Here is a 26,627-nt window from a genome sequence, read left to right as displayed (position 1 = left end):
AATGAAACACAGCTATATTATAATGCTAACTGCTGCAAAACAAAAACTGATACAAATATACTTTTTTTTTTCCTGAAGAGACTAATCTTTCATTTGGTAGGTTCCATGTTTTTATAGCAACAGAACACAATATTCTATGGGACTTGCAAAATCAGTCAAAATCCAGTAAAATAGCCCGGAGCGAAGGGGGTTGCTTCAGTCAAAATGGCCGAGAGTGAATGAGTTAAATGATTTAGTTTATTAATGAAAGTAAAACATTATGATTATTGCTTAAATGTCACACAAACATTGTCATCAGCAAGGATGAGATGAAAATATTTTCATAATTCTAATTCAATATTTATAAATGTAAATTAAAAAAGATTCTGAATGGTCTGAAAGTGCAATAAGTTTCATAAATTTAAAATACTTTTGAATTCATGTGAACGGTAAATTTCAAGAAAACAGTAAGGTACACAAAAATTTTGGAGGGTTTTTAAAATTCTATTTTCTTACGAATTTATGGGGAAAAAAAACATAACATAATAGATTTGTGTTTTTATGAATTGATATCGGGCTCAAAAAAGGAAAATCGATTCAATATCGATTATTCGATTTTGAAAACCCAGCCCTCTTGATCAGAACTGTTCACGTTAATGCTGCGTTTTACTGTCCGCCGCAAGCTAGGTGCAACATGTTGAAGTTTTAATTAAAGTCACTAAGTGCACGAAATGAATGGAAGGGCCGGCACTAACTTGAGTTGCTTTTCCGGCGCTGGCATCAGTCAGCGTCGATGAGCTTCACGCGTCTTATCTACTCCGTCAGTCAGCGGCGGCTTAATTGCGCCAGCGTGAGGACCCGAGTGAAACACTGTTTATTCTCTGGTGACTTCCATTGCTTTAAAGCGGCCCAATCATTTTCCGCTCCGGCAGACACATTGTCGACTGAAAACGTGGTAATAAAGCTTGAAGATCCACTTAGCATTACTTTGATCTTATTACGGCTTATGGCTGACTCGGTCGGGCCTCCGGTTGATGTCAGACGCTTTTCACGCCTTGGAAAAGGCATTAAAGTGTGCGCTGGCACGCAACACGTAGGAGCCAAAAGAGCTTTTTTTTAAAAAATAAAATAAAATAACGCGCACTGCCGCAGGGCCAAATAAGGACGTACAATTGATGAGTCTGTTTTGTATTTAACATGCAAATGAATCAAAAGAAACCGTAACGTCAGAGGTGACGAATCAAGTCAAGCCATCTTTATAAGTCTCCTTTAACCTCTATGTTGTGTCTCTTGTCAACATTGCTCGGGTCAAAATGAGCCGCTCTGTTTAATCAGCCCAGCAAACCCCCAAAATGTCTTCATTGTTACAAACTGCATAACATGTTATCCTTATTTACATGAAAGAAAACGGGAAACCGAAAACAGGCTGTGGCTAGACATGTGGGTAACAGGACTGACATGGTATTATCTGATTGGCTGTTGACCAGATAAAGAGATCACATAGCTTCTGACATCACATCAGTTCAAAACAGACACTTGACCTCACGGTCATGACCCAAACATAACCCTTGCATGACCCTAGTCATGACAGTAAGCATAACCCTTGCATGGCCCTAGTCATGACAGTAAACATAAACCTAGTCATGACAGTAAGCATAACCCTTGCATGACGCTAGTCACGACAGTAAGCATAACCTTTGTATGACCCTAGTCATGGCAGTAAGCATAACCCTTGCATGACCCTAGTCATGACAGTCTGTAACAGAAAGGATTTGAAGTGCAGCAATCTGCATGAAATAAAATAAATACATAAATAAATGAGAACACTGCCACCTACTGTATTGAATGTGCAATTACACTTTATTCAAGTACGACAAAAATAAGCTTTTTGAGAAGGACTGGGCTGCTGGAATGTGACATTTTTTTCAGGTTTGTTTTGGCCAAATAATCAGCTATTGCTACTAGTACTACTACTGCGATATACATACTGTAAATGTCAAATAATAATAAAAAAAATAATTGAATAAATAAAATAGGAGCATATAGAGAAAACTAAAGAGATATTTGGATTCTGCAATACTGAAATAAACAGATTTAAAATGAATGAAAATGAACCCTGAAAACACACGTGCGCTATTAATTGACGAAGATGAAAACATGAAAAAGTTTGTTTCATAAACCTAAAATATTGGTTTTCTTTTTTTAAAAGTATTTTTGTTTTTATTTCATGTCGCTAACAAAAATGTTAATTTGACTGTCGTGGAGTTTTATCGTGTCTGAGAAAGCCAAAGCTGAGATTCGAACCAAACCTCAGAAGTGTGAGGCGTTACATGTTAACCACTAGCTCACCATGCTGCCTGTTTGCCGAAATGCTACATTGCAAAAATCTTTGCTATCAATTGAACCAATAGGGATTGCTGTCCTATGATGTCCTAATCCCCTTGTCCATATCATGTAGCTCAGGTGCCTTTCCCGTGTGGTCTCTCTTTCAATGGGAACAATAAGCTATGATATGAGACAATTTCAACAATGACAAGAGCAAAACACACACACACACACACACACATACACGCGCCTCAAAAGGCAGCCCGTCCTAAAAAGGCTTTGGCGACGAGCGATTTCCAGCCGGATTGGAACGACAGCGTGATCAGCAAAGCGTGTCGCCCAAATCCCCGGATGAATGCTCCGAGGGAGCGACCATTTCCATAAAGTGATGGAATTTACCCCCCCACCCCACAAGCGTGTTTTTGTACCTCCAAATCCCGTGCAATCCTGCAAGACACCCACAGACAAGAGAAGAGAGAAAGGGAGAGGGGGGGGGCGAATTTCACTTCATGTGACGGACCCGTCGTGGGAAAAATCGAGAGAGGCGAAGAACAGATGAGCATCACACAGCCCAGCAGGAGCGACACGCGGAATTCGGTTGGGAAGAAAAAAGAAAAAAAAAAACAATTTATGAGGGAATGGCATGTGTAATTTGCCGCCTAATTAACAGTGTGGCATATGGCTGACTTGGCAGCGGGTTTGTATGCAATTACAAAGCTGTCGTACATGCATGCAAAATGAGAAATTAGAAAACAAAGGCGTATTTTTTTAATACTTTTGCTGCATGTCCATCCTTCTATCCATTTTCTTATCGCGCCGAGGGTCACGGGGGAGTTGGCGCGCATCCCAGTTAACTTTGGGTGTAAAAGGCAAACTACGCACTTGACTGGTCGCCAGACAGCCAGAGACAGACATTCATTCTGACATTCACACCGTTATTGAGTGGGTAAACGGCAAGCATTTATGACGACCGCCAACGACTATCATAATGTTTCAACTGTCACTGTAAAAGTAGAATTACACTACTCACAAAACCCCTTTTCACACTGCATTCACTCAGTGGGAAAAAAGATTGTGTGGCAGTGTGGAATGACGGCGCCGCCCCTATTGCCAGCGTGCCCATATTTGGAAGCGCTGCCGTAATAGCCTATCAGAGAGTAAGCACAGAGATCGGAGTAAGTTTTTTGAGGCGCCCAGAAGTCCTGCTGCGCTTCGCGGAAGGGTTCGTCGATGGTACGCTGCTAAGCGCAGTGTGAAAAGGGCTTAAGGATAATGGGCTTTTGAGTGACACTTCCAGATGAACTTTGAAGGGATACTTGACTCATCGAACAATTTTCAGCAGTGAAAAGTTAATATTTTGTCCAGAATGAATTTTACAACTTAATTCTTTTTCATGTACAATTAATACCTTTTTAAAGTCATTTTTTTACTTGCTGTCGACTGATGATGACATCATCATAACGGCCAATCATGGCTCACCTGTTTTCTGGGTTTGGTCAGTCAAATGAGCCATGATTGGCCGTTACCTACTTCCTCAGGACAGGCAAAAAGATTACTTTTTAAAGGTATTAATTGTACATAAAAATAATGAAGTTACCACATTAATTATAGACAAAATATGAACTTTTTACTGCTGAAAATGGCTCAGTGAGTCAAGTATGTCTTTAAAATTCATGTATTGTTATTGCACATTTTGTAAACCTTTGAATGTCCAGGAGGAGCGTGAATGGTTGGAAAAATAATTGGTGCCTGTTAAGGTACAACACCTTGATTAATCTATTTAACAGAGCTGCCTTAACCTCATTTTGTTGCACTGTATATAGCATGACCATTTTCACCCGCTACTATTGTTGATGATTTTTAAGTGATCGTCTTTTCTGGGTTTTTACCGTATACTTATTGAAATGCCCTTACATGTGGGAAAGGAGAGCCACAGTCAATCACAAGGAGCACACTCATGCGGAATCTGCTGTCTGCCACTGCTCGCGCCCAGACACTCACACTCAGTCATACGCAACCCCAGCAGGCCCCACCTCTTAAAGGTACACATACATCTAAATACTACAATGTATACATTTATACTGTTTTCATATTCAAACGAGTTTAAAATTAGTTTTAAAAGTGAACAATATTTAACAAAAAATAGGTACGATACAGCTCTTGAGTTGGCTCTCACGACACGCATTGCATGGATGCATTGCGACATTACAGCGACAAACGTAAGGGCATAAGAGGGAGCAGAATTATTTCTAGTTGAAAAAACAGCCCAAATCAGAATCCATGTGACTTGCCGCCTCCCATCGCGTTTGCGTCTGCACTGAATGTAAGTGGGCAGGAGTGCAGGGCTCTGGAGGAGGTGTTAGGGTCTTGGCGCTTGCACTCCCCTGGTGGACTACTTCAGAGATGGCTGAGCAGAAAAGCCAGAGCATTTAGCTCCACGAGCCAATATTAGGCTCAGACCTGTTGGAAGGACAAACCCCCCGGGGGCTTGTGGAGGCAGAGGTCATTTTTTTTTTTTTTTTTTTTTTTTTTGGTGTCGCTGGAGTGTTCTGACACACTTGGCCAGCTCCTCTTTCTGATTCCGTCCCCCCCTTCCCCATTTTTTTTCCCTCTCCACTCCTCCGTGGCGGTGCAGTGCAGTGAGGTCTGCTTGAGTCACACTCAACATGGTCCACGCCACCGGACACACGGTACGACACAGCATGGATCAGAAAGCTGTCCCCATGCATCATCGCAAAGGGGGTGGGAGGCGGGGACTGTGTGCGAGCAGCATCATGACAGAACTCGCGTTCTAAAAACAGAAGCTGCTGGAATGAGTAATATAAACAGTAAAAATAAATTAGTAATTTTCACAGATGATAATAAAAAAATCTCTGTGAGTATTGTTATATGATCTCTTTGCTTGTGTTGTTTAAAATTGTTATAATATCTTGACATTGCTATTTTCTAATACATCAATGGTGCTTCCCATTATGTGTTAGCACTAAGCTAAAGACATCTATATGTTGTTTTAAGTCCACTATGTGTCATTCTATCTTTAATAGTAAACTTCAACACCATTTGTGATTTCACAAACTCCAGATTGTGGAGAACTCCCTTGAGTGAATCACAATATCAATCTGGCTATTGCCAGGTTAATTAAACGGCGCTCCCTCAAAAACAGCACAATAGCTAATGTCTCGACAACACTGTAGGGAACCACTGTATATAATCTCTTCGACGATATCGGCTAGCTTATGATGTAAAGCAATCCAAATGTTAAATGGTCTGAACTTGAAGTGCTTTCGACACAATATGGTGCTCAAAGCACTTTCACACAAGTCCCCCATGACACAAACGACGTCGGTTATAAACACGCCGCACAGTCCAGTTTTGTTTATTTTACTTTTATGGATCTTGTATGACTGCGGAAGAATTCAATGTGCCTGAAAGAGTGCCCAGTTTTTTTGTTTGTTTTTTTTACATTGGTGTGCAGCGAGACGTTCAATACTAAATGAATTAAAGTTTTTTAAAATATACACACACACAACTGCGGCACATCCCTCAGGCGAGGCGATCTCATTGCAAACACTCCTTATGATGTTAAAAAGGCTTTCAACGCGGATGGCAAATTGATTTTATAAAGCCGTCACGAGTTAACCTGAAGGTCAATGAGCTGAATTGAATACCTGAGTGTCGCACGCAAGCTCACAAAATAAAGTACGCTTTCCAGCTCATATTAACCCGACTCAACTTTGGACTTATCGACGGCAATGTGCAAGGTGGAATCTATTCAGCTTTATTGATTCCTTTCCAGCACATTTCTGTCAAACAGGTACTCGCTATTCAGCTTCCTGCCAGTCAAACGCGGTACTACTACAGGACTTCAATACCATGTGGGTGATTCAAAATAACAAAAATAAACACACATACTAAAGTTAGCGGAGTCTGTATCAGTGGGCTTGAATTTACTATGACCCATAGTTGGCCTTGTATGACTTTTTTTTTTCTTTTTTTTTTTCTTTTTTTTTTCTTTTTTTTTTTTTTTTATATATCAGATTGAAGGCAAGTCTTGCATCATTAAGAAATGTATCAGATGTGTATCATCGATAAAGGATCTGTATTTACTTGGTATCAGATTGATAACTAGTGTTGTTCCAATACCGATACTGCATTAAAACAGTGGTATCGGTATCGGTGACTACTCACAAGTAACATGCCAATACCATTAATTCCAACGCCAAACGCTTTTTTTTTTTTTTTTACTAGGTATGTCAAATATCAGTGCCTTCTCCGGGCACTCCGGTCTCCTCCCACATTCCAAAGACATGCATGGGAGGTTAATTGGGCGCTCCGAATTGTCCCGAGGTGTGCTTGTGAGTAGTAAGGATGGTTGTTCGTCTCTGTGTGCCCTGTAATTGGCTGGCAACCAGTTCATGGTGTACCCCGCCTAGGTTCCAGCACCCCATGCGACGCCTCGCTTTGCGAAGGTCCACACCCTGAGGATCAAACATTTATGTTCATTTGTTAAAAAATTTTAATATTTACTTGGACATTTATGATTCTAGAATTACTATTTAAACTTGTACTTGTATACTCACTTCAAAATGTTTGCTTTGTTCTTACTTTTGTTAACTTATTCTTGACTGCACAACCAATTTCGTTTTCATGTACAGCACTTTGTATACAGCAATGCCTGTTTTTAAAGCGCTTTATCAATAAAGTTGAGTTGAGATGAGAAAGCTAGCTTCTGATTGGTTAGTGCTAGTCAGCTGATCAGGAAGTGTTGTCGCTCTAGCTGCCGTGTATGACGAGTAAACTTTAAATTAAGAATAAATCCGTCTCCATCCATGCCTTTTCATTTTATAAACAGTGTTCTATTAACCACCAACGAATCCTCAGATTAGACTATAGCTATGCTACGTGTATTTGTCATAGTTTTTTTTCCTCGCAATTTTGCCACTTTATAAAGTGCCAAATTTGCAACTTTATAAAGTGAGAAATTTGTGTATTTTTTTTCTCTGAATATTACCCTCCCTCTGAAAATAAATAAATAAATTAGACGTGGCTTTAATACCCCGTCGTATTATTGGATCAATACCCTAGTCTTATTTACTTATTTGCCCGTGCAGCTACGCATACGTTATGTCTCCTGCTGGCCATGAGACACACTGCATTTCAAGCCTCACCTTTCACTCAGTCGGTGATTTCGGCTGTGTGATGTCACACATTTCGCGTGACGCCGTTACGGGCTGTCAGCGCCAAGGAGGAACGGCTCGGCCCGAGGCGTCTCCGCGTGTCATCTTCCTGTCGTCTCCGCGGCAAAGTCGTGCGACGACGTTTCGATGAGACGTAAACAAAAAGCGTTATTTTGTTTACCCCGCGGCCACAGCCAACCTCAAACTCCACATCAGCTTGGGAACACTTTCCCTGACGCTGGCCCACGTGCATTTTGCCTAAATTTGATGTGTCGCCAGCGTGCGCGCGTCACTGCTGCCGTTTCATTGTTTTTGGATCAGGCCTGTCAACAACAAGCTTCTGGTTTTCAACATATTCTTAGTCCAATATTAAAAAAAAACAATTTTGGTTGGATTTTTTTTTTTTCTTCACAATTCTAATCGGTTATTTTTTTTTGTTGGTAAGTTCATAAGGTAACAAAAGTACATTTAAACTAAATTTAGCTCCTAATGTGGGCTAAAGCGTGCTTAGCACACGACATGTAGCTTAGCCTAGCACAAGTCACCCAGATGTTTACCGTCCACTTCGACTCGCCGGCGGCTGGACGTGCCGGTTTTATCCGGCTTTCAGTTGGAAACAAATCGCGTGTCCTCCATTGGCTGTACTGCTTTTGAAGAAGTGCTTCTTTGTTCTAAGGCGAAATTCCACCTTTGATGTCCGCCGTGGGGCGCGATCATTCCTCGTGTCTTTTCTGTCATTCATTCCATGTCATTCAATGTGTATTTTACGCACACGATACGACACGATGATGACGTGACTGTCCAAAATGCCCGATACAGTACTTAACGCAAAAATATTCATAAAAAGTGCAATAAAATCATAATTGCTCAACATAAATTGGCAATTTTTTCAGGGAAGAGATGAAATTAGCCAATTCACAGAATAGATGATTAGTTTTTCATACGTCTTGTGTTCCTTTAAGAACAATTTCAAAATCTGTATTTTTTTCATAAGGAGTTGAATCAGTACTTCTACCCTTAACAGTGTCTTTATTTGATTTGATTTAATTTTTTACACAAGTATCTCTAATAAGTACAGATTGTGAGTACTTTTGTCTTGTAATTTTGTGAATCGCTAATAAGAAAAAGAGGTCAGGATCAAACCGCAGCAAGCTTTTTCACCCCCGACAACAACATTCCGGCAAGACATTCAGCGCCAGCTCGTTATCCCAAAATAACAAAGTGGATTAGGTGGAATAAATAAATAAAAATAGAGCAGGCTTTTTTTTTTTTTTTTTAACAAGACATAAAATGCGTTAAGGAGGCACAACCGGCGACATAAAGCACACATTTACAAAGCATAAATTGAGAATAAAAAGGGATTGTGAAAGGGAAGCTCAATTACAGAGCAGCCAACATAAAGCCTCAGCACGGGTCATAAAACCAGAGCTAATTGTGCTTTTTTTTTTATTATTCATATCACATCAGCTTCACATCATTGACCTTAAGCTTGTAAAGTAGTGTAATAGTATGAATAACGAGTGGTGGCAAGCAGCACTGTTTGCTTCCTGCATTGGCCCGCTTGGACTTGTGACTGCAGGTGACGGCAACAAAAAGCAACAAACAAACAAAATCAGACTAAACGGAGGTGGTAATGGGATGATCGCAAGAGACCAGGTTGAGGAGCGCAGGTTGCAAGCGTCCACTTTTTGTGGTATGTTGAACAAATTGTTACGGAGAGTTTTTCATCGAGGCTGTGACATTTGTGACTTTTCTATAGACTGTGTGCTGAAGTGTAATTGGATCAAACACTGGCTTGATTAATTGCGGAGATGACAAACTGCTCACAGGATGGAGAAAAATATCATGAAATGAGTTGAGGATATTTTGTGATGAGCCACCTGGTCTCGGCACCTCATCCGTCTGCCGGAATCATTTATCTAATAAGCGTCCGCCATGGTTGCCACCTGAACACGACCGTGCGCAACGTGGATTTAAATCTTGTTTGGCCTCAAACTAAAAAATATGCACGACACTTTTAATTTCTCAATGTTTGGCTTTTGACAAGCAGTACTAAACGTACGGACAGAAAGTAGAAATGAATGTGAGAATGTAATGAATGTAATGATGTAATGTTCAATGAACAGCATTGGACTTTATAAAAAATATTATTGTACAACGCCACAATGGCTAGCATAGCCTTCCTGTTATGTTGCAGGTCTAATTGACCCTTAAAAAAATTGCTTAAAAATTTTGAAATGAATACAAAAATTTGGTAACCACACTCCTCACTTTCCATTGAAATGAATAGAAATGCATCTGTTCTGGCCTACCTATGTTGTACTACATTTTTTAAAATGTGAAGTATAGCACTCGATAATATTGAGCTTTACATATAAAATATATCTATCTAGGGGTGTTAAAAAAAATCGATTCGGCGATATATCGCGATACTACATCGCGCGATTCTCGAATCGATTCAATAATAGGCAAAATCGATTTTTTTTTTTTTTTTTTTTTTATAGGATTCACACCTTAAGCATGGAAGAATGTTATATGAACGGAACATTAAGCCTTAATATTTTATTTCAATGCTGTTCAAACATGAAACAAATTACAACCTCTATAAGACTGAAATTTCAGATAAATAAATAATACATTTTCATATAAATCTTACACTCTACAAGCTTACTGATTAGTATTTTCTAAATTTGAATGAAAAAAAATCGCAACAATCGACTTATAAATTCGTATCGGGATTAATCGGTATCGAATCGAATCATGACCTGTGAATCGTGATACGAATCGAATCGTCAGGTACTAGGCAATTCACACCCCTATATCTATCTATATCTATATCTATATCTATATATATTGATATATCTACATCTCTCTCTCTCTCGCTCTCTCTCTACATCCATCCATCCATCCATTTTCTATCTATCTATCTATCTATCTATCTATCGTGCATCCATCCATGTATCTATCTTAGGTGCATCCGTGCGTCCATCCATCCATCCATCCATCCATCTCTCTATCTATCCACCTATCTGTCCACTCATCCGTCCGTCCGTCCCTCCATCCATCTATCTACCCATCTATCTACCCATCCATCCATCCATCCATCCATCCAAAATGACGTTTTGTTTTTTTGTTTTTTGCTCTTAACATCACAACTAGAACGACCATAAACCTCAAACTCTTAAAAAATAAAAAAATAAAAAAATAAAAAAATCTCCAACTTGTACCCCCAGGAATGCAGTGGTCGTGTTCCAGACTCTGTGATCGTCAACTTCGTCTTTAAAATGCATCACCTCTCTCATCTTACTCCAAATGAAGAGTCTCTGGCAGTCAGTACAAAGGCAGTCACGGCAAAATAAAATAAATAAATAAAAACCACCCATCCCCTCATTTGCCAGTTGCTTGCAAGGGAAGCAGGGGAGTTAATCTCACGCGGGGAAAAAAAAACAAAAAAACATGCATTGACTAATTTGAGTTGCAGCACTGGAACACAGTTCAAAGTCAGAGCTGTGATTTGATTCTCGCACGAGAGAGAGGAGCGAGTTCCAGCAGGGCAGCGGTGTTGGCAGCGAGATTAGCCACTGATTGGACCGCTTGTGTCGAGCTCTCCGAGGGCCTCTCACTTGGAGGTGGAGAGCAATGCCGTCCAAAGATGACTGAGAACACTTGAAGACCTCCCGCTAGCTCCGGGAGCAGCCCCAAAAGGTGCTTTGAGGTCCTTCGAGGACTGCACCTTCAGTCTTAACTTCACTTACGGCAGTTTTCAAGTGGACATATGCATGCACAATTTTAAATTGTTTCTTTGTGTTTTAATAGTAGGCGATACGTCGTTTTGGTGATGTAAAGTAGGGCCTGAATGATTTGTCGGCCGGACATTAGTATGCCAATATTAGCTCTTTTAAAATAAAAAAAAAAAAAAAAAATTGTTCACATTTTTGCAGATTTTTCCTGATTATTTTTATTTTATTTCGGATTTTTCTGTGTTGTTAAGTTAAATATTATTGGACAACGTATTGTAAAGCAGTCAAATCTTCTGCCTGTAATTCATGTCTTTATTTTTGTATGTGTTAAGGAATAAAAGATATTTCAGTCACTAGATATATATTTTTAAAATTATTCAGCTCATTAATCAGTTATCTGGATTTTTACTCTGACAAATCTCGGAATTTGCATCGATCGAAAAAATTCATATCGGTTTGGCCCAGCTGTGCAGTAGTGTTGGGCAGATTAAGCTAAATATTTTGGATCGTGATACAAACTGATACATTCATTTGGTCATTTAGACACTGTAAAGTCAATTTTGAGATGTTTTTTTTCGAAAGACATAATGGAATTATGAAGGCTGAAAACATACACATAACTGTGCAGATGTGAATTGTGTCAATATAGCATTAATATGTTTTTCAACTTTTCCTGTTTTGTGCTCGAGTCACCCTTCCCCCATTCTTTAAAAAATTTGCATCAGCGATTATCAGCGCCATTGTCTAGCTAGCGACACCTTGAAAATGCGTCTTCCCTTTGGATAGTCTGTGTGAGCACTTTAGAGTGCCTCATTGTCCGTGTGAGCGTGTGCATGTTAAACAGAGAAAAATGTGACGTTGGGCTGGTTGTTTTGATATTTTTCCTTGAACTGTTGACACAAAAACACTCCAGCTGATGTCGACTACATCCTATAAACATTGTATTTATGGAATAGTTGACCAGTAGTGATCGGTCTCTCTTTTTTTTTTTTTTCATTTCAGAATGAAGGAGCGGGACCTGCGGGGAATGTGCAGAAAGGTGTTGCTGCTGGCCGTCTGCATGTTGTCTCTTTGGGGACAACTGAGCAGCGCGTCGTCGCACCGGAGCCACATCGGTATGTCCCTTGCATGTACAAAGAGGCAATATTGTTCTATTTTTAATAGGGGTGTCAGGCGATTAAATTTTTTTTAATCCTAATTAATAGCATGACTTCAATAGTTAACTCACGATTAATCTCAAATTTTATATCTGTTCTAAATGTACAATAAAATATTTAAGTTTTCATACTCTTGTTAACATAAAAGTGGAACAAAATATTAAACTAATGGAAATATGGCTGCATCTTTTAGTCATTGATACAGTAATTTCATAATAATTTATAACATTGAGTTAAAATCATAAAGATTTAATGTACTGTAAAAAAACGAGTGTGATATTGATTTGAGTTGAGGTCATTCTTCTGCCACTAGATGGCATAATTGCATTTGTTAAACGGTGACAGCCCAGTGCATTTTTCTTTTCATATTCTTTTACTGCCACACATTATCAAAAAGACAAAACAGAAAACCCCCGCAGTGCCAGCCGATTTCAAGCATTTTAACTCATCTTTCAAGGCAAAAACAATATTCTTTACCTTTACTACATATACAATGTGGGTACTAAATGAAAGATCGCATTCCATTCATCATAATTTTACTAATTGTTATTAAGCATCTTTGGCAGTCAAAGAGCTAAAGTACACTTGTTTTATTAAAATATAATAATTTATTGTTACTTAAAAATAGGCAACTTTTTTCCATTCCTACAAGATTTAGGGGTGCAAGTGTTTTGTTTTTATTTTTTAATTGTAAAAATTACTCTCCTCCCTCATTTACATTTAGCAGGCCCATTTTTTTTTTTTTTTTTTGCTTTGTGCGTTCACCCAAAGTTGTGTTAGTGCACATTAAACAGTTCAGTAGTCAAAAAAGTTTGTGTGCACCAGTACAGTAATGGTGACCATCCATCATTGTGTGTGTTATTGTGCATTTGTGTGTGCATGTGTGTGTGGCCGAGGAAGGACAAGCCCTTTTGAAAGTGATTTCCTTTAATGGATAGATGGCCCGGTCGGTCCTGGGGCAGGAGGGCACAAAGTGTGACTACACATTAAAATAATGAGCCTCATTTCCGCCACAACGACGATCGGCGCCGGCCGCAGTCGCTCGCTGAAACCGAAAGCCCCACCAGCCAAACACTTTGATCGGGTCAACTATCAAAAAGCGAGCGTCCGTGACCGGAGAGACTGCACCTGGAGGGAACGCGTGTGCGTGCGTGTTTGTGTGAGTCAACGGATTTTGCTTTAGTTCCTTCCAAATAATGACATTGGTTTTGATTCATAGCGTAGAGCGTGTGCAGTTCCCAAAGTGAGCTTCCGCAAACTTTTTAGGGACTTTTACTGTGTTCAAGTAAAAAATACAGTGCATAATTTTCTACACATATTTGTCAAAATGTGTTGTGAAGTACTTTGGCGAACGTCCACACGGGAAGGCCTGAATTTGAAGCCCCATTTTTTTTTTCTTTTATTTCGAATGTGTATTAAAAAAACAAAAATAGTGTTTTCATTATCAGTCAGATTATCAGTCTGCCACAAAAACACTCCAGCTGATGTTGACTACATCCTATAATTTTTTTTTCAAAGCGCCGTCGAAATAAACTGTCAATCGGCAGTGACCGATGGCTCTGTGGAAAAAAAAACAAAAAAAAAAAGTCAAGCAAGTGTTTGATTTGTTTTTACCTTTTTTTCTCTTTATTTATTCTTAAATTTCTGTTGAGGGTGATGAGGCAAATAATTTTGCATTTTTCGTGGTTGTTGTGGTGGTCCGCAGCCCTGTAATCCGGTGGAATAGATCTGCCCCTGCCATGAGCAGAACTTCAGAATTTGTAATATGATGACACTTTTTTTTTTTTTTTTAATATGATTTTTCATGAAACATTATAAAGAGAAATGTTGTGACTACTTCAGCTACTACGGATGGCGGGCCGTAAATAGTCCCCGGGCCATAATTTGAACACCACTGGTTTAGGGTAATCAGATGTCGCATTTTGACGGTTACCCAAATTACATCAAATTTTAAAGAGCTCTTCAACTTGTTTGTTTTCTCGTTCCGCATCAGTGATGCATATCCCACTTGAGAGGCAAAAAAAATCTGAATCGTGTGACTTGAACCATGCGGTTTAAATCCAGCCTTAAACGGACCATTCATGCATATTTTTTTTGACAGTGACGGTGTTGCTGTAAATCCCGTTTGTTTGGCTGCAAACATCTTGTCTCAATCAGGTAATCCGCGGGTTTATGTCGCCGCCCGTGCATTTGTGCCGCTTGCGTGGGTTATTAGGGGCGAGCGCATCCCCGCGCCGCATTTCACTAATCACGCCCGCCTCTTGCGAGGTCAATTCAAGGCGGGCCATATAAACAAACCTCTTTAGCACACCCCCTCTCAGATTACCGAGGCGGGGGCTTCACCAAAGACGTTGAACTTTTCACTACGAGCGCGACCGGAGCACACCGCCCTCTCACATCACTTGCTTAATAAGACCCCCCCGTCTCCCCCTGAGCACCATCTACATTCATTAGCTAGTCATGAAAGAGTGACAAGGGAAGAAAGGGAGCAAGGGCCAAAGTGGTCCGGAGAGGAAGCCAGCGTGCTAACATGTACCTTTTGGCTGTACAATCTGCCTTGGTCATGACTTGAGCTGATGATTTGACAAACGGGGACAAATTGAAGTCACGGCTATTATTAATAGAAAGCGGGCCCTCCAAAGTTGACCACCATAAGTGTTATGTTATAAGACTTGGTTGGGTGTTTGAATACAGGCACTGACTTCCTGTTTGAATTGATTACATTTACTGATGCCAAGCCCCCTTGGGCTGCGGAGATGCACCGAGGAACAGTGGTAATAATCCGAGAAACACACATTTCTCGGTTCGTCTTAAATACACAGTGAATTGATCGGATTGGTTGTGGCTAGACATGTGGGGAACAGGCATGACATGGAATTCTCTGATTGGCTCTTGAACAGAAAAAGAGATGAAAGAGTCTTGACATCACATAGCTCATGATATCACATAGCTTAAAACCAGTTGAAACTAGATGCCGATTACATCAGTTCAAAACAGACACTTGACCTCACGGTCATGACCCAAACATGACCCTTGCACGACAATCATGACAATCGCGAGGGGGGTAGAAAAAAAAAAAAAAAAAAAAGGAGATTCTGCATGTCTGTGTGCTATTATAGTTGTACCCTATATTAAATATGGATTTGATTTTTTTTTTTTTTAATAAAAGAAAAAAAGTATGTCAGCTTTTTTACACACCTCAATTCCTGAGCGTTCAATGAGGTCCTAAGATGAGTCGGTGTCCCCAAATCTCAGCTCACTGGTAATGCTCTGCACTCAAAAACCGGGAACGTAGTCGCAGTGTAGGTTTGATCTAAAAATAAATAAATAAATACATAAATAAATAAAAATTACAAATAAAAAATAAATAAAATTTGAGCCAAGTTGGATTGAGCAATAAATGTTGGGCATAGAACATTAAGTCATTATTTATTCATTTGTCAAGTAAAACTTGAAAAGAATGTTATGTTTTTGTTTTTGTTTTTTTAATTTCTACCCACACAGACCAGACAATTAAAATATATAATGTATGGCATCTGTGAGCTAACGTTGAATATCATTCATTTTTTTGGAAATAAAAATATGGTCACCCGACTCAATGCCCATTATCATAAAGTATGCACCCCAAATTTGACCAACTGTACTTGGATTTTTTTTTTTTTTGTTCCCACCTGAGCAGCATATCTCTGTGTGTTTGTGTGTACAGTATTTGGGGGTGGGAAGAAAAAAATAAACAGCATTCAAGCTTGTTTTGACTGAGAAGGCAAACAGCGAAACGTTGACAGTAGGAAATCATTTTCCCGGCGAGTATACGTGATGCATTGAAAGGCGGGCGTAAAAAAAAAAAAAAACAACAGAAAAAACGCATGCAGCAGGGCCGTTTGCGGGTCGTGAACTGTGTTGCACTTTTTAAGTACAAGTCATTATGCCGCGCACCTCTTGGATGCTCCTGCAAATTGTGACTTGTCAGGTTGATACTGGGGTACACACGCACACGCACACTGTCATACGCGAGGGCCAGGCGGCCTTATTAATAGCATGCAACTGTGCATAAGCTCTCATTTGAAATTCAGTGCGATATTTCCATATTTGCTTATGGTGTGCGCTTTGTGAAATTGCGTGATGCACCCTAATGGTGTACTCTCCAGCCAGACTTTGTGCTACATGGGGCTTTTGTCTTCTGCTTTTTTTTTTTTGGTTTTATTTTTTATTTGCTTTCATATGCAAATGTCATTGAGCTGTTTTTCTCTGTTATTCATTTTAAGTGTTAACGCAACAAAAGAAAGACCCTCCAGAGCCCAAATTAATGACAAAATCCCAACATTATAAGCTTGATCTTGTTTAAAAGCAAGTATCAGTCGACGAGTCATTGACTTGTTAAAGGCTTCCACCAGTTATTTGAAGAATTTGAAATAGTATGTAGCAATGTGTGACAGTTGAGTTTTACCCTGAAATCAACTTGACAAGCTAATCACGTTCACGATTCAAGCTTGTAAGAACTTGGTTTATTAAAACAAAGTAACTGCAATTGGAGCATAATTTTCGTCGTAACTCATTGACTCCCAGCCATTTTCACTGATGTAAGATGTTTCCGTTTTGTAGCAATTCAAATTAAAATATAGCTAAGTTTCATCATTATTTACAAACCTGTTGAAAATACTGGGAAAAAGAGTTTGTTGCAACATGGCCCTGGCTGATCTCTTATACTCTGCTGCCACCTGCTGGCCTTTTTTTTGTAAAGCTACCATTGCTTTAAGGGACCTCCTCAGGTCAGAAGCTCCATCAAAGCCTGTATTCTGTATGTTCTAGCATAAAAAAACAAACAAACAAAAAAAACGTATAAATAGGTTTTTGGGAGTTTAGGACAAAGTATTAAAAACGTTTTTATACATTTTTTATGAGTTAATAGCCAATTTAGCTGCCTATAGATCTTTTGGATGCATAAATTCAACACAAAAATATACGTTTATTGGCAATCATCTGATCAAACTATCACATTCATTATCCGTGCCGTTTGTTGCAGATTTTACCGTTCATGTGGCAGATTATTTTTCCTCAATCAAGTACGACAAAATCCTGTATATAACACACATCCGTTTATAATACGCCTCCATACAAACCATTTTTTTCTCTGTACTTGTGTATAATATCCGTATTTTTAACATCATGTTCTCCAAAACGTTACTCTTACATTGTATTCCCTTTTAGTAATTTTAGTAGCTTATTTTTTTCTTTTGTATACTTTTAACTCTGTTTTTAACTTTTTTTTAATATTGGACTTTTATTTACAGTATGCAAGCCATAGTGAGTTACATCGTACATGAAATGCACTATAAATCAGTGTTGTTTTTTTTAACCACCTTTTTACTGGTCTAAGCAATGTGAAAAATGTGAAAGACCCCCCCCCCCCCCCCTCTATTTTGCAAACAAATGAGTATTATTTACGGTATTTTACAGTAATTTCTTCCTATTTTACCAGCTTTTGTAGTGTGCTAATTTTTTATCCTATACAAAACAAAGTGAATAGATGAGTATCCACCCGGTTGGACACGGAAGTGCCACTCACATTTAGCGTGCCATTTTATACCGAGCAGGTTGCCCCCCTCCCACTCCCGTGGGCACGGTGTTTACGCAGGGTCGACGGCGACGGTGCCGGGTGGTCGACACGACGATGACGGACGGAGATTGAGACGGGGAGGTGGATGCTGCATTGAGATGCACTGTGAGGGTTGACAGAGGTGATTCGGCCCCCGTCTCGCTGTGGCAGCTCCCTAGATTAGAAAACCGTCAAATGTCCGGGGCGATCGGCGCGTGAATGGCAGCTGTATAGATGAGTGGAGAGTGGTCGTGTGTGGCCTTGGATGCTTTTTTTTTTTGTGTGTGTGCTTGTGAAAGCAAGGGAGAGGGGACGGCGCGGACGTGGCGAGAATCCTAAAGGTTCTTTCCGCACACTTAGTTTATATGGACTTCACTCTTAAACTTAGTAAAATGGCAGGTACAATAACAGTAAAGGCAAATTATTTCTGCTCATATGAATATGTCAATTATTGTCAGTTATCATTCATTTGGTCTAAATGTTTGTGACACATTTGTCACACTTTTAACACCAAAATGTCTGTTATTTGCTGGAGGTTGGATCCCAAAGTGTAGACACAAATAAGGTTTGAACTATTTATTCACATCGAGAGGCGTAGGACAAACTTGACTAGATGAGAAACAAAGAGAGTTGCAAAGATGAACAGAAAGCAATAATCCGGCAAAACACACACAAAGAACGGCATCACATAGGTCCAGACATCACCGAAAGGATTAAAGATCGACATCACGTAGCCTAAAACTAGTTGAAAGTAGATGATGGTTACATCTGTTCAAAGCAGACACTTGATCTCAAACTTAACAGGTCATGAACTCAAACTTAACCCAGGCGTGACTCCAGACATGAGTCAAGACCCAGACATTACCCCAGTCTCTACCGTTATATGTCCTAAATGAAATGTCATGATTTGCAGCGTGTTTTCTGAAGATGCTGATTTCATATTTGGATGCGTACTTCAATTGCTTAATAAATATGCATTTTCCATGAAAACAAACAAAAATGCATCTAAGTACGATTCTTAAGAGTCCCTTTTTCTTAGTTATTTGAAATGGCCCTTCTATGTCACTCAAGCTATATTGGTTGTTAGCGCCAGTGGAGGGAGCCTCATTATTTTGCTGCAATACACCAGAGGAATCTATGATCTTAAGTGTTACAATGTGGTAGCCATTTTGCATTAATTACAATAGCAGAGAGTCAAACAGATGGTCTTAATTCTGAGGCATGTATGAATTTGTTAAAGTGTTTATATCGTTATTATGAATGTATCAAGACAATAGTTAATGGGCTTAATGAGTAGTTATGATCATTTTATGCACTTGTATCTGCAGTTTGAAAGGCGATGCAAGTACATTGGAAACTGTTTATGTCATTACCGTTATGCACTTTTGTGTTTACCGTCATACAAGAAGGGTCACCATTGTCATTGTTTATGATTTTTTCCCCTAAACAAATGTTAAGAAATGTTCAGATTTTATGTGCATTGGACAAACAAAATGATAAAATTTAAAGGAACATATGACTTCAAAATGGTTGACATTTGCACATAAAACGAAAGCTGTGTAAAAAAACAAAACAAAAATACATTTATATATATATATATACACACACACACACAAATATCAATGCTTAACTTAACTGTGATAGCTTAGCTTAACTGTGATAACAGCTCACAATTTAGCAAGCAAGGTGTGTCAACGACTTGCTCAGAAAGTGAGATTATTAAATCTTTTTAACAAATCTATTTTATGAATCAGTGGAACCACTCTTTAACTTTTATTCATTTATTATCAAAATAACTGTATGTCTGGCTGACACAAGTTTAGCTAAGTATCATAGGAAGATTAAATCTGTAGGTGCTTGTTCAGCGGCTACTTTTAATCACCTAGCTTGTATGCTATCTACCATGTTAGCTACCACAGTTGCTTACGTTGTTAGCGACTCAATGTCACAACAGTTACCGAAATGAGTGGAAACAAAACTTTGTGCGATGAAATACATTTACTCTGCATGCCTTTGTTGTGGTTTGAGGCAAGCGCCAGCGTATTTACTGTATTATTCTTCTGTGTTTCATCGTGTGGGGTTGGATGCAAACGGCGTTCGCGAGCGAATCCGCCGGCAGCCGTTATCAACAGCGCTGAGTCTCTAATCGCAACTCAAATGTAAACCCATTAGCCCTCGACACTTTATGAGTTACTTCCAGCTATTCTGGAACGGGCTGGAATAAGGTGGGTTTTTTGGAAGGAGGATTTTGATAGAAACCAAAGGAGAGGGGATGATAGCGATTCCGGCTAATGAATGCAATCAGCGGAGAGGTGCTAACAGCATGGCAGTAATTGGGTCTTACACACTAAAAGCCTTCCTTTATCTTCCAATTAGAGAAGCCTCCTTTAAAGTTAGTCAATTGTACTGCTGTTAATGGGCCATGCTTGGTTGGAGTTGAGCACCAGGAGGAGATTCAAGGCCGCACCTTTTTGAAAATGGCCACTAAAGCTTCATTGCTCTGCACTGCGCTCTTGAAAGGTAATATGCTGAAGAATTATTAATTTGTTGGCAATGGGGATTTACTGCACTTCCTACTTTTTTTTTTTTTTTTTTATAATGACAGGCTGTTACAAATGCTAAACTTTTTAAACATTGCTCATCTTTGGATTTGAATTAACCCAATAAAGTCTGAACAATGAAATATATGAGAGAAAATTCTGATTCTTTATAGAGTATTTTTTGGTCCTTTTGAACAAACAACGCATTTTTTTTGAAAATCAACTTCCACATACGACTTTTGATTTGTGTCATATTTGATACATCCGGTCACAATTCTTTAAAGTCGTACATTTATAACTCAAAAATATAATAATAAACGGACATGTCAAACATATTAGTAGTTCCAAAAATCAGAAAGAACATTTCCCACAATTAAATAAGTATAGCTTTATATATAGCTTTAACGGGGAACTAAATATTATAGTCATAAAATAGAGGGCTCAAAATGTCTTGTATTTAATATGATACATTTGGCTTTATAGGGTTTAATTAATACAGACAGAATATGCTTGTTTCATGGTTAATTTCTTTATTAAAACACCTTAAGTAAAGTAAGTACACTTTTCAGCCACTCCCAACCCCAAATTTAGCTCACTTACAGAGAAATTAAGACACATAGGCAGCTCACGAAATAAATATGTTGTCGTTTAATTTCACACTTGCTTTATTTTTGCTCACCGATGTCTGTCATTTTTTTCAGAATACTCTTCAAGACATTTTTATTTGGCGGTGTACTGTAAGATTTTTCAAATGCAAAATATTTGCTTCGGTTGGGAAACACTGGCATAAATGTATGCTCAATTTTAGTCTGGGTAATAATCTCAGATTTCCCTGTCATTTTGCGCCGCACTCCATGTTGAATTGCAAGCTGCCTCAGGACACCATTAATGGCCAATGTCCCTGCCCCTCTTTTTAACAGGTCATCTCTCTGGGGGGGGAAAAAAAGTACATCGACAAACCTTAGATAAAAAACAAGGGAAAAAAAAAAGGTAATTTCAAGAGAACTCCGGCAGTTCTACCTATTACATTTTATCCCGCGCTCCATTCTCATAAAGTCGATGCTCCGCCTTGGTCGTTGACTTTATGGTCCAAGTGTGGACAAGTTGCCGCTGCACTCCATTCCCGAGGAAGTCATGGAGCGCAGCGGCAAAAGATGGAGGCCAGCGTTTCACAGGCTGCGCTTTTATTTCACTTATTTCTCTCAACGTGAACTCTCGGCCCCTATAGATAGAGCAGGATTAGTTAGGAAACTACCTGATGCGCAGTTGCTTCCCACGCGTGCCCCGACTACAGACGAGCGCTCGTAAAAACGTCCGTTCGGATTTGTGTGATCAAGCCGGAAGACAAACCTCAGTCTTTTTAGGGGGCAGCAGATTGTGACGAATGTATGATTTCTAAAAGCGTAACAGTAAGTATGAAGAGGAAAGTGCCGTTTACAAAAGACTTCTCAAGAATTCCCATATTGCTCTCAAGATGTCGTGAAATAATTCTAGAAATACACACAGCCTCTGATGGGGAGCTGAAAAAAAATACTTAAGATGAGTTTAAATTAGGAAATTCAGAGGCACTGGAAACAGTGGTAGGCACTTCTGCCTCACAATTATCAGGTTGGTGGTTCGAATCCTGCTGGGATCTTACAAGTTCTCCACTTGTTTTGTTTTTTTCTCGTTTTTTTCTAAAAATGTGCACATTAGACACAATTAAAACTGCTCCACACCTCAAATAGAGGTTGCTTAGCATAAACACGACAGCATAATATAAATACAAAAATATTTTTATATTCTGCGATTGGCTGGCAACTGGTCCAGGGTGTCCCCCGTCTATTGCCCAAAAGCCAGCTGAGATAGGCTCCAGCACCCCCCGCGACCCTTGTGAGGAATAAGCGGTCAAGAAAATGGATGGATGGATATATTTTTTAACAAATCTATCACATTTTGAGTGAAATAAAAATAAACACCTGAGAGCCTGCAGCTGACCTCAAAGACTGGTGGTTCGGCAGTTTTTCGAATATTTATTTCATATTTAACATTTTTAAATGTATTCATTTATGTGTGAATAAACAGAGGGGAGGGGGTGTTTTTTTGTGTTGAGAATGTGTCTTGAATGTTCATCAACGTTTAAATATTTTTTGGGGGATTTATTCTTCCTGGATTGGCTCATGGCAACCGGTTCAGAGTGTACCCCGCCTATTGCCCGAAGCCACCTGGGATAGGCTCCAGCACCCCCACGACTTTTGTGAGGAGTATGCAGTTAAGAAAATGGATGGATGGATGGATTGATGGATTGATTGATTCTTTTAGTGGCCTGCCCCCCCCATCCCTTGCGAATAACGAGGGTCCAATATAACATTTGGGTTATTTGACTGCTTGAGATTCCCCCTGTGAAGTTTAATTAAATGTGTAACTAATTAATACCTAATTTAAAAAAAAAAAAATCAGGATACAGTACATACCTTCTTCTCAACTACATTAACTAACAAACTCGTATCCTCCTTGCAGGCCTTTGCGTTCTGTCGTGCCGTCTCCCTATCTATCTATCTATCTATCTATCTGTCAGTCAAAGCAGCACGAACAAAGACGAAGAATGCGGAAATGCAGTTGGCGTGCGGCGACGGCAGCCGTTTAGGAGCAGACATGACAGATAAGCGCTACGCCAGCGTGTCAAGATGAAAAGAACGGTGGACACTGAGGCGCTGGCGCGCTCTGCGGTTTGAGGCCGACGCGCTTGTGCGCGTGGCCGGCCGGCCGGCCCCGGCGTGGTAGCCTATCGATCGTGCTTTGAAAAAGCCTTTCAAGAGCGCGCTCGTTAGCGGTGTCCTGCTGGCTGGGAGCCAGAGCTCAGCTGCGCTCACCAAACAAATGCACAAATCACTCGAATCACTTTAACTGACAAGGCCAATGTTAAAATAAATAAATACATAAAAACGAGTTTCACCTTGTTGCACCAATATTGTATTAATTTTGATATTAACTGATCGGTAGTGCTTCTATTGACAATTCCGAATTTGCTATATTCCGATGAAAGCAAACAGCGTTTATGTATTGCTTATTGCCCGTGACTAGCATACAAACAAACAATATCTCGTCACATTTTGAAATCAAAATCATCCTGCACACATCAATTGACAATGATCCAAAGTCCAATAGACAGAAAGTTTCCTTTCACTGAGTTATTGCTGCATTCAAGAAAGGTGGGAACTTGGATTGCCCCACTTCCGACCGCAAAGCCTTCGATGTAAACAACAAAGATGGCTGACTACGATCAACTGTTTGTTGTTCTGGTTGTCATAAGTCAGTCCAAAATATGTTGGATTACGTCAGAGATAGCTTGCTTGATTCATTAATATTCGACATAACTTGACATAGCGCAACGTATGTGACGGTATGCCGCTATCTCCCTGCATGAAATTATACGGTCAACTACTTAACTGTATGGAATTCTTATAAAATAAGATTAAAACAATAAATGAACCAATATTTTATCACTATCCGCCATTTTTATTGTTTACGTTCGCCTCGAACGCTTTCAGGTCGGAACTGGGAAAAAACAACTCGGATATATCCGACTTCCGACCATTATCGAATGCAGCATTAGCTCCGGCGTCGGCGCTGGCTTCCTGGTTTTGTCACAGTTGCATATCCTGCCCCCAAACACGATGTCGCTCTGTGATTGGTCCAAACCGGCGGTTATCAGCGGGAGCGATACAAGATGTATTCTCCGGGGTTTGTGAACTCACAAATACCACAAGAATTCATCTACGCTGTCGTACTTTCATGATTTGTTGTTTTCGAGCGACAATTTTTTTTTTTTGTTCCTGACATCATCACCGTTGGATGAGCACCAAATGACGCAAAACTACTTTCCATCATCGTCGACCTCGTTGGACCATCACGAGGATGGTAACAGTCAAGAGACGTTCAAGCACCTCCAGTAAATCAGCGGCAACTAACGTGCCTGCGAGTGTACTCGAGCTCGCGATGTAGAAAATGAGATGGTGACAAATGCTTCGGCGGCAGTCGCACGCTATTAGGAGGAGAAAATTGCACGCGGAATAAAAAGAGGAACGCACCGGGGTGGTTCCGTGAACATCTATTACAACGTTTTTTAAGAGCTCAGACAACACACTCGTCCTTGTGTTGGATAACTGGAGTGGCTGCTCACTTGTAAGGCCGCGGGAATTAATCAGTCAGCGGCGGCGGGGCTCCACCGGCATCGCGGCAAGCCAGATGAATGGTTGGTTGGAAAAAATAAAAAATAAATAAATAAATAAAACACGTCCGCTCGGCAGGACGCCAGAGCCGACTCATCTGATTTTACATTCCACCTCTGTAAAGATCATCTTGAGCGGGAGAAACAAGAAAACTAATTTCAGCTCTGTCAACCAGCAATCTGACCTGTGAGGATAACCGGTCTGATGAGCCAGCAACAATCCTCAACTTTTTATTTGAGTCTCTTACAAGGCGAGGAGACTCACTTTAGTTTCTGTCAGAGAGAAAATAAAATCCAAAAATACACCGTAAAATGTTTTGGTTTGTTACTCAGCATTTGATGCAAACATTGTGGATTTCCAGATGACTACGCAATAAGATAATAATTAGGAATAGACCGATTATCGGCTGGGGCGATTATCGGTGTCTTTATTTGTCAAAATGGCAAATATCGGCATCGGCCATTTTTTTTTTAATCTGAAGGCCGATAAAGCTTACTGAGCAGTGAATACGTGAAATGTAGCGAATTTGGGGTTTTCATTAGGAATTGTAAGAGTTTTTACTTGTCATAAACACATTTGGAGCATATTCAGACAATTTTTCACTGCCAAGGGAACGTTTCGTTAATGGATCAATTTAAATTTCCACTTTATAAAACAATAGCTACACTTTATTTAAAAAAAAAAATCAATCAAGAAATATATGAATATGGTGAAGTTACAGTAGAAATCTTTAGGGATCTATTTACTTGCATTTTTATTTGAATTTTTATTATTATTATTTTTTATTTTTCTATTTTACTGCAAATGAATATCGGCTTGAAATATCGGTTTTCGGCCTTCCTGACTACTAATAATCTGTAGTGGTATCGGCCTTGAAAAAAAAACATGTAGGTCTATCACTAATCACTAATAACTGGAATATTTTCAGAATGTGATTATTTGCACCCCCCAAAAAAATCAAGTGCTATAACTAGGGAATATTTTTAGAATTGATTAATCAATTAATTGACTAATCAGATTCATTTTCATTTTGCATGAAAGTCTATTAAAAAAAAACTTTTTTTCCCCGATTAATTTTATTAACCAGTGATTGGTTTATTTCGAACTTTGTATTCGTATAGTGAGTCAAAAAAAAGAAGGATATTGAAGTTGTACTATGTACTATTTTGAATAAAAAATGGCTCCAAACGATTACTCGATTATTAAGTTGTCGATTAATTTGAGAATCAATTACATGTCGAATAATTTTGACAGCACTATATGTGAAATATTTTTGATTGATTGTCATGACATCTGTCCAGTTTTTACTTTTTCTTTCCATCGTTTGCATTTTGAAGTGCATGAAAAGCTTTTCAAGTTGAATGCAAAGATGTCAGAGAGACTTTTTATTTTCCCTTCGCCAATATTCATAAAGCATAAGTAGGAGAACCCCTGTTTCTTTTTTTTTTTTTTTACATTTCACGCTTGATTGTCGGCTCAGCAGGTTTACAGCCTCAAAAATGAGTCTTTTCTGAATACTTTAATTCAATTAAAGCCCGATTTGCTGCATCGTTTCTCAGCAGGCAACATCGGCGAACGCCTTCGTTATATCTGTCTTTTGAATGTATCTTGAATTGCTTCACCTGTCTGTATTATTTAATGCCTACTGACATTCACCCCCGCGTTTTTAACCCCCGCAGTTGCGGTTCTTTTCCGTATCACCGGGAGGCTTTTAGCCGAAGAATATACTTTTTATGAGCTGCGATCAGCATAGCGCCTTTGAACCTAAGTGGATTACCGAAATGTGGAGCCAACTCTCTGAATGATTGGAATTTCATAGGGGCCTGGACCTCCTGGATTTATGTCTGCTGCACTCTGTATTTGATGTTTTGATGTTCTTCTGCACGCGCCGCCTGGAAAGGG

At 39.4% G+C, this 26,627-nt stretch overlaps 1 protein-coding gene and 1 long non-coding RNA gene across 2 annotated transcripts in view; one reads left to right on the top strand and one right to left on the bottom strand.

The window, feature by feature from the left end:
* tafa3a (TAFA chemokine like family member 3a) overlaps positions 1-26,627 on the top strand; it is an 85,824-nt gene that overhangs the window by 35,015 nt on the left and 24,182 nt on the right. The window contains exon 2 of the mRNA XM_077530810.1: positions 12,224-12,336. Within this exon, the coding sequence (XP_077386936.1) occupies positions 12,225-12,336 (112 nt within the window). The 5' untranslated portion in view covers position 12,224. The remainder of the gene's footprint in view (positions 1-12,223; positions 12,337-26,627) is intronic.
* Positions 1-26,627, bottom strand: part of LOC144024492 (uncharacterized) — a 72,075-nt gene that overhangs the window by 37,002 nt on the left and 8,446 nt on the right. The window contains exon 3 of the long non-coding RNA XR_013284789.1: positions 15,577-15,691. This is a non-coding gene — a long non-coding RNA (uncharacterized LOC144024492). The remainder of the gene's footprint in view (positions 1-15,576; positions 15,692-26,627) is intronic.

Source organism: Festucalex cinctus, chromosome 8 (genome assembly GCF_051991245.1).
Source record: "Festucalex cinctus isolate MCC-2025b chromosome 8, RoL_Fcin_1.0, whole genome shotgun sequence".
Taxonomy (NCBI): Eukaryota; Metazoa; Chordata; class Actinopteri; order Syngnathiformes; family Syngnathidae; genus Festucalex; species Festucalex cinctus.
Note: the sequence above shows the minus strand (reverse complement) of the source record. Positions and strands in the feature narration are given on the sequence as shown.